Genomic DNA, 14,818 nt, shown 5'->3' on the forward strand with positions numbered 1-14,818 from the left:
GAAGTCTGTCCACATGTCTGCTCGTCCGGACCATCAACTCTGCAGTGAGAGGCATGGTGGCGGCCCCCAACCCCCAGCTGACAAGCCATCCCCCTCCTCCCTCCCTGCTCAGTCTGCAGAGTTCCCAGGGCCTCGTAGGAACACAGGGCAGTGAGCCAGCTTCCTCACCTGCTCCCCTCTGCCCCAACTCCCAGGACTAAAAATACATCAGCCCCAGGGAAGATGTATTAAGAGGGGCCGTTTGTGCACAGCCTACCATAGGCCAGCGGTTAATGTAAATTAACTGCCTTGACCTTCACAGTAACCCGATGGGGTTGGCTATTGCTGCTTCCTAAAACCTCTTTCTAGATAAGGAAACGGAGACTCAAGAGAGTGATTTGCTCAGGGCCGCTCAGCTCAGCTCAGCTCAGCTCATCAGTTGCAGACCCAGGTTTGAAGCTACCACAGCTCAGCCTCCTAAACATCACCTTTCACATGAAACCAAAAAACCCCTATCACCAATTTAAGGGACAGTCATGCAGGCACTAAGAAATGCTAAGCTTTTGTCCTTTGCTTTTGCTCTGGAAGTTCAGCCCCTGGATCCCTCTGCCCCAGCTTCTACCTCGAGTGTTTCTGAAGACTCACCTTTGGGGCAGGCGCTGCCAGGTCTAGAGGCAGGGGGCCACAGGATGGAGAGGCAGGGGGCCACAGGATGGAGACGCCACCTGGCCTGGGGAGACTCTTGCGGCCTGGTACCGGGTTAGCCGGGAGTGCCTTCTGGGGCGGCCGAGGCCTGGAGAAATCCTAGGGAGAAAGCCACAAGCCTCACTCAAAGGCCAGAGGGGCCTGTTCAAAAGAAAATGTTCTCAGTATTTTACAGGTCAAAAGCAGATGCGAAAAGGGATATACTATTTAAAAAGAATGGTCCCATTTAAAAAGAAATTGTGTGCATACATGTTTACATGCTCAGGAAAAAGCCTTTCTGGAGAGCAAGTTAGCAGTGTCTATTAAGATAAGAAATGATCGTTCTCTGACCTAATACATAATTCCATTCCCTCTGAGAACTATTTGCACAGGTGCACAAAAATGAAATTGCAAGGATGTTCCTTGCAGCACTGTTTGTGACAGCTAAAAGAAACTATAAATAACTAAAATTTCCATCAACAGACAAATTACTAAAATTATACAGTGATATATGCTGCAGCATTTCAAAAGAATAAAGTAGGTTGATAAGTGCTGAGGTGGAAAGATGGTCAAGAGTCATGGCAAGCTGAAGTACAAGCTATACAGGATAGTTTAGAGCAAATAAGTCACCCTGCTACCCCTCACCAATGTAAATGCAAAGGTACAGAGGAAAGTCAGGAAGGATGAAGACCAAATTGATAACAGAGGTCAGAGGTTCAGAGTGGGCTGTGCATAGGGAGAGGGGTCATCCAAGTGAACATTCAGTTTTTTTTAACAAAAGCATATATGTGTATTACTTGTGCAAATAAAAATAAAAATTGTAAAAAGAAGAAATCATATTTTCCATATTGTTTGTCTATGGGTGGCACAATCTTACCTTTGTGCTTTTACATTACCTTCATGTTTTGCCCCCCTCTCAATAAGGCCTTCCCTGATGACCTTATTTAAAATTATAACACCCCCAAACATAACCATACACAATCAATGGAATGCAACAAAAGCAGCCTAAGAGAGAAGTTCATAGCGATACAGGCCTTCCTCAAAAAACAAGAAAAATCTCAAACAACCTAACCTACCACCTGAAAGAATTAGAAAAAGCAGAACAAACAAAACCTAAAGTCAGCAGAAGGAAGATCAGAGAGGAAATAAATAAAATAGAGATTTAAAAAAAAAAATCAATAAAACCAAGAGCTGGTTTTCTGAAAGGATAAATAAAATCGACAAACCTCTGGTCGGGCTCACCAAGAAGAAGGGAGAGGACCCAAATAAAATAAGAAATGACAGAGGAGAAATAGCTACTAACACTGCAGAAATACAAAAAATCATAAGAGAATACTATGAACCATTACATGCCAACGAATTGGACAACCTAGAAGAAATGGACAAGTTTCTAGAAACACACAGCCCACCGAAACTGAATCAAGAAGAAACAGATAATTTGAACAGAATGATCACTAGAAGTGAAATGGAATCCATTAAAAAAAAAAAAAAAAAAAACCTCCCTGCAAACAAAAGGGAGTGGCTTCCAGGATGGCTTCACTGGGGAATTCTACCAAACATACAAAGAAGAGCTTACACCAATCCTTCTCAAACACTTCCAGAAGACTGAAGTAGAGGGAACACTCCCTAAGTCATGCTATGAAGCCACCATCACCCTGATACTAAAACCAGACAAAGACACTAACAAAAAAAGAAAACTACAGACCAATATCTTTGATGAATATAGACGCAAAAATCCTCAACAAAATATTAGCAGACTGAATCCAACAACGCATAAAAAAGACCATATACCACGACTAAGTTGGATTCATCCTAGGGTCACAAGAATGGTTCAACATATGCAACTCAATCAATGTGATACACCACATCAACAAAAGACAAAACTCACATGATCATCTCAACAGATGCAGAAAAAGCATTTGATAAAATTCAACATCAACTCATAATAAAAACTCTCACCAAAGTGGGTATAGACGGAACATATCTCAGCATAATAAAGGATATTTATGACAAACCCACAGCCAACATAATGCTCAACAATGAAAAGCTGAAAGCCTTCCCGCTAAAATGTGGAACAAGACAAGGATGCCCATCCTCATCACTTCTATTCAACATAGTATTGGAAGTCCTAGACAAAGCAATCAGACAAGAAAAAGAAATAAAAGGTATCCAAATTGGAAAGGAAGAGGTAAAACTGTCATTATACGCAGATGACATATTATATATAGAAAACCCTAAAGACTCACACAAAAACTACTACAACTGGGACTTCCCTGGCAGTCCAGTGGTTAAGACTCCATGCTTCCAATGCAGGGGGTGTGGGTTTGATCCCTGGTCAGGGAACTAAGATCCCACATTCTGTGCAGCACAGCCAAAAAAAATAACTACTAAAACTGATAAATGAATTCAGCAAGGTAGCAGGATACAAGATTAACATACAGAAATCTGTTGCATTTCTTTACACTAATAATAAAATTATCAGAAAGAGAAAGTAAAAATACAATCCCTTTTAAAATTGTATCCAAAATAAAAATACTTAGGAATAAATCTGACCAAGGAAGTGAAAGACTGATATGCTGAGAATTATAAAAAAACACTGGCAAAGGAAATTGAAGATAATTCAAAGAAATGGAAAGATGCTCTTGGATTGGAAGAATTAATATTGTTAAAATGGCCATACTAACCAGAGCAATCTACAGATTTAATGCAATCCCTATCAAATTACCCATGACATTTTTCACAGAACTAGGACATATAATCATAAAATTTATATGGAACCACAAAAGACCCAGAGTTGCCAAAACGATCCTGAGGAAAAAGAACAAAGCTGGAGGCATAACCCTCCCAGACTTCAGGCAATACTACAAAGCTATAGTTATCAAACAGTGTGTTATTGGCACAAAAGCAGACATATGGATCAATGGAACAGAATAGAGAGCCCAGAAATAAACCCATACACCTATGGTCAATTAATCTCAACAAAGGAGGCAAAAATATACAATGGAGAAAAGACAGTCTCTTCAGCAAGTGGCGTTGGGAAAGCTGGACAGCCGCATGTAAATCAATAGTTAGAACACTCTCTCACACCACACACAAAAATAAACTCAAAATGGCTTAAAGTCTTAAATATAAGACATGACACCATAAAACTCCTAAAAGAGAACATAGGCAAAACATTCTTTGACATAAATCGTAGCAATGTTTTCTTAGGTTAGTCTCCTAAGGCAAAAGAAATAAAAGTAAAAATAAACAAATGAGACGTAATCAAACTTACAAGCTTTTGCACAGCAAACGAAACCATAAACAAAACGAAAAGACACCTATGAAATGGGAGAAAATATCTGCAAATAATGTGACTGACAAGGGCTTAATTCCCCAAATATACAAACAATTCAAACAGCTCAATATCAAAAAACAAACAACCCAATCAAAAAAATGGGCAGAAGACCTAAATAGACATTTCTGCAAAGAAGACATACAGACGGCCAAAAAGCACATGAAAAGATGCTCAACATCGCTAATTATCAGAGAAATGCAAATCAAAACTACAATGAGGTATCATCTCACACTGGTCAGAATGGCCATCTTCAAAAAGTCTGCAAACAATAAATGCTGGAGAGGGTGTGTAGAAAAGGGAACCCTCCTACACTGCGGGTGAGAATGTAAATTGGTGCAGCCACTATGGAAAACAGTATGGAGGTTCCTGAAAAAGCTAAAAATAGAGCTACCGTATGATCCAGCAATCCCACTCCTGAGCATATATCCAGAGTTTTATGGTGTCATGTCTTAATTCCAAAAGATACACGCACCCCAATGTTCATAGTCGCACTATTTACAATAGCCAAGACATGGAAGCAACCTAAGTGTCCATCGATAGATGAATGGATAAAGAAAATGTGGTATATATATACAAGCGAATGTTAGCCATAAAGAAGAATGAAATAATGCCATTTGCAGCAACATGGATGGACCCAGAGATTATCACACTAAGTGAAGTAAGTCAGACAGAGAAAGACAACTATCATATGATACCACTTATGTGTGGAATCTAAAAAATGATACAAATGAACTTATTTACAAAACAGAAAAAGACTCACAGACTTAGAAAACAAACTTATGGTTACCAAAGGGGAAAAGAGGCAGGAGGGATAAATTAGGAGCTTGGAATTAATAGATACACACTACTATATATAAAAGAGATAAACAACAAGGACCTACTCTATAGCACGGAGAACTACATTCAGTATCTTGTAATAACCTATAACGGAAAGAATGTGAAAAAGAATATATATATATATATATATATATCTCTGAATCATTTTCCTATATACCAGAATGTAACACAACACTGTAAACCAGCTATACTTCAATTTTTAAAAATTGCAACACTCCCCCACTCAGCATTCCCAGACCCCTTTATCCTAATCTACTTTTTCTTTTTTGGTATATATCACTTATCCCATTCCACCATACTATACAACTTACTTATTTTTTATCTTCTGCCTCTCCATCCCCCACTATACCAGAAACAGGGGCAGGGGTCCTTTTCTGTTTGATTCGGTGATACAGCTCAAGCTTTAGAACAATGCCTACTATACAGTAAGCACTCAACACGTATTAGCTGAAAAAATAATAAAACTCTGCACCTGTCAAAAAAATTTAAATAACTATATTTATTCTGTGATCAAAAAAAAAATTTTAAGGGGCAAAGAATGGATCTCATGCCACCACCCACAGATCCCCAAGCTGGTGGGATGCAAGAGAGAAGCTGATTGCACAGGTGAGAGTTCCAGTGCCTAGTGTGCTAGATCACTCCCCTTCCTGAGAAGGTCACTAGCAAGCATAAAAATGGCTCAAAGGCAAGCATGGGGAGAGAGTGGGAGTAAATCAGAGATCTTCTGAAAGCAGCTTCTCAGCCAGCAGAAAAGTAAGAGCAGAAATGAAAAAGAGCAGCAGATTCTCATGACCAAAGCGCCACGTTGTCCAGCACCATCCCTCCCCGGAAGGACAATGCGATCCCACACGCTTCCAGCCCAGACAGCTGTCAAATCAGTGGCTGCTGGAGGCCAGGACAGAGACCTTCTGGGGGAAGCAACAGCTGGGGGCAGATGTCAGGATGCCGTGGGGAAATGCTGTGCTCCCTTGGCCGCTTGCTGTGCCGAACGAACAATTTGTGTGTGCAAGTGCACACGCAGGGCGGGTGATCTGGGCAGGAGCCTCATCAGCATGGCAACACTGGGCCTCCCAGAGCAGGGTCATGCCACTGGCCACGTCTGCTTTGACCCAGCTCGGCTCTACCAGGGGCCTCACCCAGCACTGTTTTGCAGAGGCAGAAACTGTCCTTGAACCGCTCTGGCCCACTGCTCCTGTCCTCAGGGGGTGGCACCTCCATCAGTCAAGCTGCACAAACCAGACACTGGGCAGTTGTGTGTGTATTTTTTGGGGGGGGAGGTTTGTCATCCCCTCCCAACCCTCATCAGCAACTGTTCCCCTGTCTATTTTCTCTTCTACACATCCCTCATCGGCTTCACCCCATCACCGCTGTCTCCCCCCTGCTCCAAGCTACCATCACCTCTCCTCTGGACGCTGTTTAAACTTGTAACCCCTGCACCCAGTCTCATCCCTCTGATCATAATGCCGCTAGAGTGAGCCTTTCATTCTTTAAAACTAATTTTTTAATTAAAGTATAATATACATTAAAAAGAAATGAGTCATAAATATACAACCAGATGAATCATCAGAGTGAACACACCTATGTAAATCCTCACCCAGGTCAAACAATGGAAGATTAATAGTCTCACAAGCATCTCTGGGCACCCTTCCAGGCACTGTGCCTCCCTCTTGCCTAAATGTAGCCCAAAGTGAGATCCCTGTAGATGGCAAATCTGTAGGGAAATTTCCCTGTAGATGGAAATCCCTGTAGATGTCACCCATGCTCCACCACTGCCCTGTTCCCATCAAATGCAGACCAAATTCCTAGTCCATGCCTACGGCACAGTCTGGCCTCCCCTGGCTCTCCAGCCTTTCATCATAGCTCCATGGGCCCCGGGCAAAGGGGCCTTGAAGTTCCTTCCATCTGCGGGCTCTCTCCATCACAAAGGTTCCCTACCAGCAGGTCCCTGGTCCAAGAACCTCTCCCACCCCTCACAGCCTGCTCACCCGGCAGGTCTCAGCTCAAATGTCACCTCCTCAGGGAAGCCTTCCCAGATTTCCCAGACTAAGTCAAGTCCCCCATAACTCTTTTTGTAAGCATGCCGAACCTCTCTTTCATAGCACTTACCACGACTGTCACTACATGTATACCAGTCTCTTCCCCAGCAAGCTGTGAGCTCTGTGAGGCAGAGATGGCATCTGCTTTGCTAACCACTGCCTAGTACAGAGTAGAAGTTCATACACATTTGTAGAGAGAATAGAAGAGGTTACGAAGCTTCACCCTCCACCTCTCCAGAGTGCTCCGTGTCACCAAGCTAGGAGGTGGTGGAGCTGAGATCTGGAGAGCGTGAATTCCCCCAGGGCAGGTGGTATCTCAGCTCTGAACTCCAGGTCCTAAGCCAGGACCTGACACACAGGGTGGTGAAGGGTTTGGAGTCAGCCCTGGGTGCAAGTCCTGGCTACTCCACTTACAAACCGCCACCTTGGGGTAGCCCCTTCAACCCCGTGAGACACAGCTACCCAACACCGAAAATGAGGGCGGCAGAAACTCCCTTCTTGGAATGGTTCTGAGGAAGGGGGCGGCGCCCCAATTTAATCCCTGCCGCCTGCTCAGAGAAGCTGCCTCCCGCTCCCCGGCCTTGAGAAACCCCCTTCTGGGCCTGGGGCCCAGCAGAAGCCGTGCTTGGCATCTGTGTTTTGGGATAGCTCCCACCGGCCAGGTGGCCCTCTGGGCTCTGGATTCCCGCCAGCAGCCACCAGGGACAGTGGGAGTCAGGGCAGGACGTGGAGCCTCCAGGCTTCCCGTCCCTGCGGCTGGAGACCCCTCCCCCAACCCACTGCTCGGCACCTTGGGGTGAGGCTGACACCAGCTCCACCGAACAAGCCTCCAGTGGGGGTTTTTTAGGACCAGTGGTTTCAATGGTCTGCTCCCTCCCTCCCTCCCTCCTCCACCTCTGTTCTTCCCACACCCCTGTCTGCACGTGGCTGCTTTCTCCCCTCTTCCTCCCTTTCTCTTCTCTCTCCTTCTGTTACGGGCTGAACTGTGCCCGCCCCCCAAAATTCATACGTTTCCGCTCTAACCCCCAGTACCTCAGAATGTGACTGTATTTGGAGACAGGGCCTTTAAAGAGGTGACTATGTTGAAATGAGGCCGTTAGAGTGGGCCCTAATCCAGTCTGACTGGCGTCCTAATAAGAGGAAACGTAGACACACAGAGAGACATCGGGGTGCACGTACACAAAGGAAGGACCATATGAGGACACGGGAGAATGCAGTCATCTGCAAGCCAAGGAGAGAGGCCTCAGAAGAAACCAAGCCTACTGGACTTCCAGCCTCCAGAACAGTCAGAAAATAACTTTCTGTTGTTTACGCCACCCGGTCTGTGCTGTCTTGGCCGCCCGAGGAGGCCAACGCACCCTCCGTCTCCTCGTCTCTCCTCTACCCCTCCTGCTCTTTTCCCTTGCTCCTTCCCTCTTCTCTCCCTGTCAGTCTTTCCTTTCCCTTTCTGCATGGAATTTTCTATCCCCCCGCTGCCCCAGATGAGAAAAATGGGAGAGTAGCAGCTTCGCATCATCAGAGAACCAAGACTGATGCTCTCGGCTCTGCTAAACCACGACACTGCCATGTCCCAGGGACCCCCCACCCCCGAGACCTGGAGCCAACCACGGTCCTTAGGGGCAGAGACAGCCTGGACCCCAGGGAGCCCTCTGGACCGTGCCCGAGAACAGCAGTCCCAGGAGGAAAATGGGCAAGTCCCCTACCCCACCTGAGGGGGTCCACACCCAAAACACACAGGTGGCTCTGGAAGGCACCACGCCTGGCCACCGCCCTGGAAACATCTGTGTCTGCGCTACAGGAACTTCTGCCAGAAGGTAGAGCTGGAGCCATCAGAGCATAGACACGCCGGGTGAACAGACTGCTGGGCAGGCTGCTCTGCTTCCAAACAACGCCAGTGGTGGGGGGATAGCCCAGCCCCTGCTCACCCCTCCCAGAGGCCCGGCCCCTTGACCAGCCTCCCAGACGAGCGAGGCATCACCGTACGTCCCTCAGTAAGACTTCCCGACTAGCGCAAGATACCGAGAGGCACAATTTGGTGGAATAAGTACTATGATGAGAGAAGTACAGAGGCACCAAACTCAGGCTTGGGGGTCGGAGAAGGCTTCTTAGAGGAAGTGGCATCTAAGAGGAGATCTAAGGATGAACGAGAGCCGGCCATGCAAAAGGAAGTGTATGTGGCAGAGGAAACAGCATTTGCAAAGGCCTAGGGGAGAGAAAAGAGACCACGGGGAACTGAAACATTAACTGAACATTAACATTTGGGGTGGAAGGTGGGTCGTGGCTTGTCACAGAAGAGGCCAACCAGGGAGGAAGTCCTCGGTAGTGTATTTCCTCACGCTCATCACCCTCACGCTCTGTGTGCCCTGTATCTACCAGAAGGCAGAGAAGGCAGCCAGCCCATGAGTCGGCAAGCTCCCTCTTCCCAGCCTCTGTCATTCCTCGTGGCTGACGGCCTGAAAAGTGATGCTCCCGGCCCAGGGTTGCTGAGAAACCACTTACCTGGGAGAGGATGCACTTCGGTGCGGGGGGCACTGGCCGGCTTGGGGGAGGCCTCCTGGATGATTCTTTCCTCTCTACTGGGGGTCCGGCCCCTGGGGAGTTCCTAGCAGTCCTGCTGAGGTGCGCTGGCAATGGCGCAGGTGGGGACCCACCATGCAGATAGTCCGCAGGGGGCCTGGGAGGAGGCTGGGAGGGCTTCCGTAGGGTTTCAGGGGTGTTGGTCACCTGTAGGCATAAGACGAGGAACAACGCCTGAGACACAGGAACCCTTAATGCACTTAAAAACTCAGGGGTGGTCTTGTGTGTCTCACTGGCATGCACAGAGGCCTAGGATCCCAGAGGTCAGATGCAACGTTTAAAGTCATTAGGGGATGGCAGAACCAGCTGACCATCTCTCAAGCCAAGAAAGTGTCTTTTATCACCAATCCCGTGGGCCCACAGAGGCGCTTAGGAAAATCTAGCAGAGTCCTGAGGGACAAAGTTAAAGTAGCAAAGTTCATGGTGCAAAGCCCTTACCTTTCGCTTGCCCTGGGGTGTCTGCAACTTGAACGTTGGGTTGGCGTGGCCAGTTCCACTGTTCTGAGACACCCTGAAGGGACAACTAGTAACAAGGAAGGAGAGGGGAAGAGTAAAGGGGGTGTTGTTCATTGAGGATCGGTGCCTGACATCCCTCTGACCGGGGCAGGGCTGTGAGCAGCTCAGTCTTCCCAAGTCTGCTCTGGTGGAAGTGGGATGGGTCCTCCTGACCCCCAGCTCCCTAGGCATGGAGACGGTGGCCAATGGAAAACTCCCAAGGAAAGACAATTGGCCTCATACAAAGCAGAGTGTTCCTCAGCACCTTTCCTTCACCCTTTTAAGACCTTTCTCATCCAAGAAGACAAGGATGTCACCAGCCATCAACCAATCTCCCTCAGGCACCGTTCCAGGAGGACCTGGGATTTAAAATCCCCTCCTGAAAAAATGTCATTTAATAGAGGACTCAGAGACTCTACACCTTCAATATCCAAAGGAATGAATCGCTTAGGAAAAAAAATTACTCTGTCTTGAGCTCATGTCCAGCCACCCCTGTGATTGACTTGAGCTAGTCGGTTTTTCTCTGTTGCCTCAGTTTCCTGCCCTTTAAAATGGGGAGCAAATCAATTAGATACACGCTAGCAAAGAGATTTCATTTCTATTCCAACTTGAATTGGTTGGGGCATTCTGCTGAGAAGGATTCTGAAGTGATGACCAGGCTCAGCCGAGCTTACTTATTAATAAAAATCAGCTAGTAATGTCTGCCACGGTCAAGGAGCACGGCAGCAGCGGAGAGGGCGGTGTGTACCTGGCATTTGCCTTCCCCGAATTAGACCCACCACCACCAACTTTTTCACCAGGTACTGCTTACGGAAAGCTCTGTGATCTCCAAGTGGACCCCAAATCCTTCACGGCACCCCGTCATACCTGAACTGTTGCCTCAGCTTGGAAGGGAGGGCTAGGGGCTTGAGGTAGCCCAGTTTGTTGTTCTGTTTACAGCAGTGGTACATCAGCATGAGGACCGCCAGCGCAAAGATGGCCGAAAACACTCCGGCTACTACAGGACCAGCACCTTCCGGAAATAGAACCCAAGTGAAAGACTTAGAAGCGGTCTGAGCTTTAGCTGTGGATTTCAAATAATGTATTCCTGACACTCTTCAGATATTTGATCTTCATTTACTTTGTACTACTTACTTTAACTTAAAAACTATAATAAAAAACACACATTATGTCCCACTGGGAAGCCACTAATATTAGCTTAAACAACCAGGTCAACTTGCTTGGCACAGATCTCATAATACAGCTTCTCTGGCCACTTCTGCCTAATTGAAGAGAGTGCCTTTTAAGGCAAGGAGTTTCAGCTCTATTATTATTTACCACTAGTTTTCAGCCTGAATCATGATGTTCCTGGACACAAAGCAACCAACACAAAACACTGAGAGTCATAGATTGATCTAAGATTAGAACTTTCACACATAATCCACAATTGCACATTTGGTTTCACCAAACTGCCTCAATGTTCTCACAAATTATAAATCTAAATGTACAAAATATATATAGACCAGTGACACACTACTTTTATGTTTTATATGTTGAGGTTTCTTCCTTGGGAAAAAAAAAAAAGTTCTCTATTACTTTTTAAAAGCTTGGAAACCAAAGAGCTAGAATCCCTTAGATTTCCACTAAAAAACTGTAACATTATCTGAGTTTCTGGTTCCTCATTTGAAGCTCTGTTCATCCAAGGAGATCTGAGCCACTATAATGTGCCCTAGGTTCACAACTATTTTTAAGTGGCCGAGAAGGGGTAGTCGCCACCACCGCCCCCCAGAAAGAATGTGATTATTCAGTAACCTGTGGTCTGTCTTAATCTCTCTCTAAGCAGAACCATGCCCCTCAATAGAAGGGACAGAGGAAAAGCAACTGAGGCTGAGCCCCACATCAGGCTGCTAGCCTGGGCCACTCCTCCCACTCGGTCCCTCTTGTTCTCTCATCTACAAAATCAGGATAGTGAGGCTGACTCATTAACTCTCCGCATCATGCCGCCCGCCCCCATGGCACCCACCCCTCCTCACAAAGGTGGGCAGAGGCCCACGCAGGCCGGGCACTCACTCTCGGGGGGCATGGGCCCGCTGTCGATGCTGCCCCCTTGGCCCGGTGTGTTGCAGAAGGGCGGGGCCCAGCCCCCGAAGCAATGGCAGTTCTGATTGTTGTTGCAAACCTGGAGCAAGGGCAGGGCAGAGGCGTCAGCACCCTGGAGAGCTCTGGCCTCCCATAGGGCCTGCCCCCTCAGACACCATGGCACAGGAGCCCCAGAACCCCGGGCACGCGTACCCCGTGGCCATGGCACTTCTTCCCACAGCCTTCTGTTTCGAAGAACGAGGTGTTCCTGCACTGCCCCTCGAAGCAAATCTGTAATGAGGAAGAAGCCGCTCATTACAACGGAAGGGACACTGGTTGGCAATTAGGAGACTGGGGTTTTGCACTCAGAACTGACGGGACTCAAAAAGGCAGCCTACTTCAGGTTATTACTGTGAAAAATTAAAAACAACCTAAAGAGCCAAGGACAGGATGGTAGTTAACTAAATTCTGCTATCACTTGTGTGATTAGGGAGAAAAAACCAAATATTATATTTTTAATAAATATGTGTTATTCCACTCTATATTACTATATGTTGGTGATATGTTAATTACTTAATTGTATATTAATATGCACTAATTGAAATATTATACTTAAAAATAATGACCATGGTGACAGCTGTCTACTTTGTGCCAGGTAGTATACCAAGTGCTTCAAATGTTTTTTATAACATCATTCTCATAGTTAACTCTGAGACAGCGGCCATTATTTTCCCCAGGCTTCCCTGACTCCTAGTCTAGTCCATTTCTCAATTCATAAGATAATTAATGATGAGGACAAAAGAGATAATAGCCAGCCTTCTAAATGGTTTACAGGGATTATCTCATTTAATCCTTACAACAATTCTATGCGGTGGGTCTTGCTCTTACTAACATGCTTTATAAAGGAAGCAAGCCACAGGGCCAGAGAGGTTGGGGAAGCTGGGACTTGAGCCCAGGCACCCTCGCTCCAGATTCACACTTTAGTCACTGCAACCCAGCAACTGAGTGAGGCTGGAGAAAGGGACTCACGTGGTTATGGCCACATTTGGTCCCGGTCATCACCAGGCCTGGGTCCAGCATGTCACCCTCCTCCTCGGGACCTCGGTAGACGTGGGTGCCCCGACATCGGATCTGCCTCCCGTTCATGATGATGGTGGTGTCGATGGGCACTGCATTGGACTCCAGGGGCCGGGCCTCAGAACTCTGACACTGGATCTTCCCGCACTTGGCATCTCTGGGCCCGAGAGAGAAGGAGGGAAGGAGATGGAATCAGAGGCAGGGGAAGAGCTGGGGCACCAAAGAGCTTCAATCTTTCTTGACCAGGACAGCAGGCTTGGGTGCGGGAGAGGCAGAAGGGCAATGCGTGTGCTGTAGGGACTCAGCAGGGAAGACCCCATGTGGACTGAGACCAAGGACAGGACGCTAGATCCTCATCCCCAAGCAGATCGAGGCCAGAGAGCAGGCCTTGGGGAGTCCTCTTTACTGCAAGGACAACTGCCTGACCTGAGCAACCTGCCCCCTTATGCTCCTTGCGTCCCCATGCACTCGAGGGCTACAGCCAGAAGCCTGGTGTCATCCCCGACTTCCCATACTCCCTCCCTCCTATATACCTACTCTAATTCACACCTCCATCCTTTCTCACCTGGACACCAGGGAACTGTCTCCCTGCCTCCAGTCTTGCCCTATAGGAGTCTAATTTCCAAACTGCTCTCAAGTCAAAGTCCAAACGCCCCTAGCCATGCATTTGAGGCTTCTCATGATCTGGTCCCTGCTTAACTAGCTAGGCTCATTTCTCAGCAGCCCCCTCCCCACTGCACCCCAACATTATACTTTAACTATATCAAATTGTTATCAGTTCTTCCTACCAAGAATTTTTCTCTACTCATCTCTCTGCCTGGTACACTCTCCCATGTACCAGCACCATTCCCCATCCTGTTCGACTGGATAATTTCTCCAAATCTCAGCTTAGGCATAACTTCCTTTGGGAAACCACCTCAACCCACTAAGATTGGGTCGGGTGGCTCTCACCATATTTCCATTATTACACTGTATTGTTATGTTCCATGTACTCAGCACAGTATCTGCCACATGGTCGACCCACAATAGATAGTGGATGGGTGGGTGGGTGGATGGATAGATGTTTGAAATGAATGAATGAATGGGTGAATAACAGGCTATTCAGATGAGGGTATAATTAGTACCCTGTGGAAATGACCCAAGAGGGCTGATGCCCCGCCCTACTATAAGAAGGTCCCAGAAGGAGGTCGGACCAGCTTTCTAGGAAGCATTGCCATCCGCGCCCTCCCTCTGACTTCCTTAGGGCTGAATGGCACATTGCCAAAAGGGCCTGGAATAGATTTATTTAAAGGCCCAGTTTGGGGCCAGCCAAGCTGCTGAGAGGGTGGGAGTGAGGACAGAGTAGGAATTGCTTTGTCACCCTCATCTCGTGGGGTCTCCCCTATGGTCATCACCTCATGTTGCACTTCTTGTGTTTCCCATTCATGTCCTTCCCACAGTTTCCAAAGGTGTCCCCTGCCACATTCACCTTCTCGAAGCAGAGATCAGGAGCAGGCCGGGCTCCTGGGTGGGCAAGAAACATTTATCAGTACACTAGCCAACGTTAGTGGAAGTCAGAAGCCCCCAAAGGGCAGAGCTAGCCCTTGGCAAAATCAGAAGGTTAAGAAAGTTTTAAGGGAGGGAATATTCAGCCTTTTCTTTCTTTACCCCTATCAGTTATTCGACCCCCACCTCCTCAAGACCTACCCGTAGAAAAAGGTTTTACATCAGTTCTTTATACCTTATTGAGGTTTTATAT

General features: G+C 47.0%; 1 protein-coding gene across 1 annotated transcript in view; it reads right to left on the minus strand.

Moving 5' to 3' along the window:
- The window catches only part of ADAM19 (ADAM metallopeptidase domain 19), an 88,688-nt gene that overhangs the window by 3,697 nt on the left and 70,173 nt on the right, over positions 1-14,818 (minus strand). Inside the window, exons 15-22 of the mRNA XM_036848513.1 lie at positions 14,475-14,583; positions 13,033-13,237; positions 12,217-12,294; positions 11,995-12,103; positions 10,813-10,957; positions 9,889-9,973; positions 9,373-9,597; positions 625-783 (exon numbers count right to left, since the gene is read on the minus strand). Coding sequence (XP_036704408.1) covers positions 625-783; positions 9,373-9,597; positions 9,889-9,973; positions 10,813-10,957; positions 11,995-12,103; positions 12,217-12,294; positions 13,033-13,237; positions 14,475-14,583 — 1,115 coding nt within the window. The remainder of the gene's footprint in view (positions 1-624; positions 784-9,372; positions 9,598-9,888; positions 9,974-10,812; positions 10,958-11,994; positions 12,104-12,216; positions 12,295-13,032; positions 13,238-14,474; positions 14,584-14,818) is intronic.

This window comes from Balaenoptera musculus, chromosome 3 (genome assembly GCF_009873245.2).
Source record: "Balaenoptera musculus isolate JJ_BM4_2016_0621 chromosome 3, mBalMus1.pri.v3, whole genome shotgun sequence".
Classification (NCBI taxonomy): domain Eukaryota; kingdom Metazoa; phylum Chordata; class Mammalia; order Artiodactyla; family Balaenopteridae; genus Balaenoptera; species Balaenoptera musculus.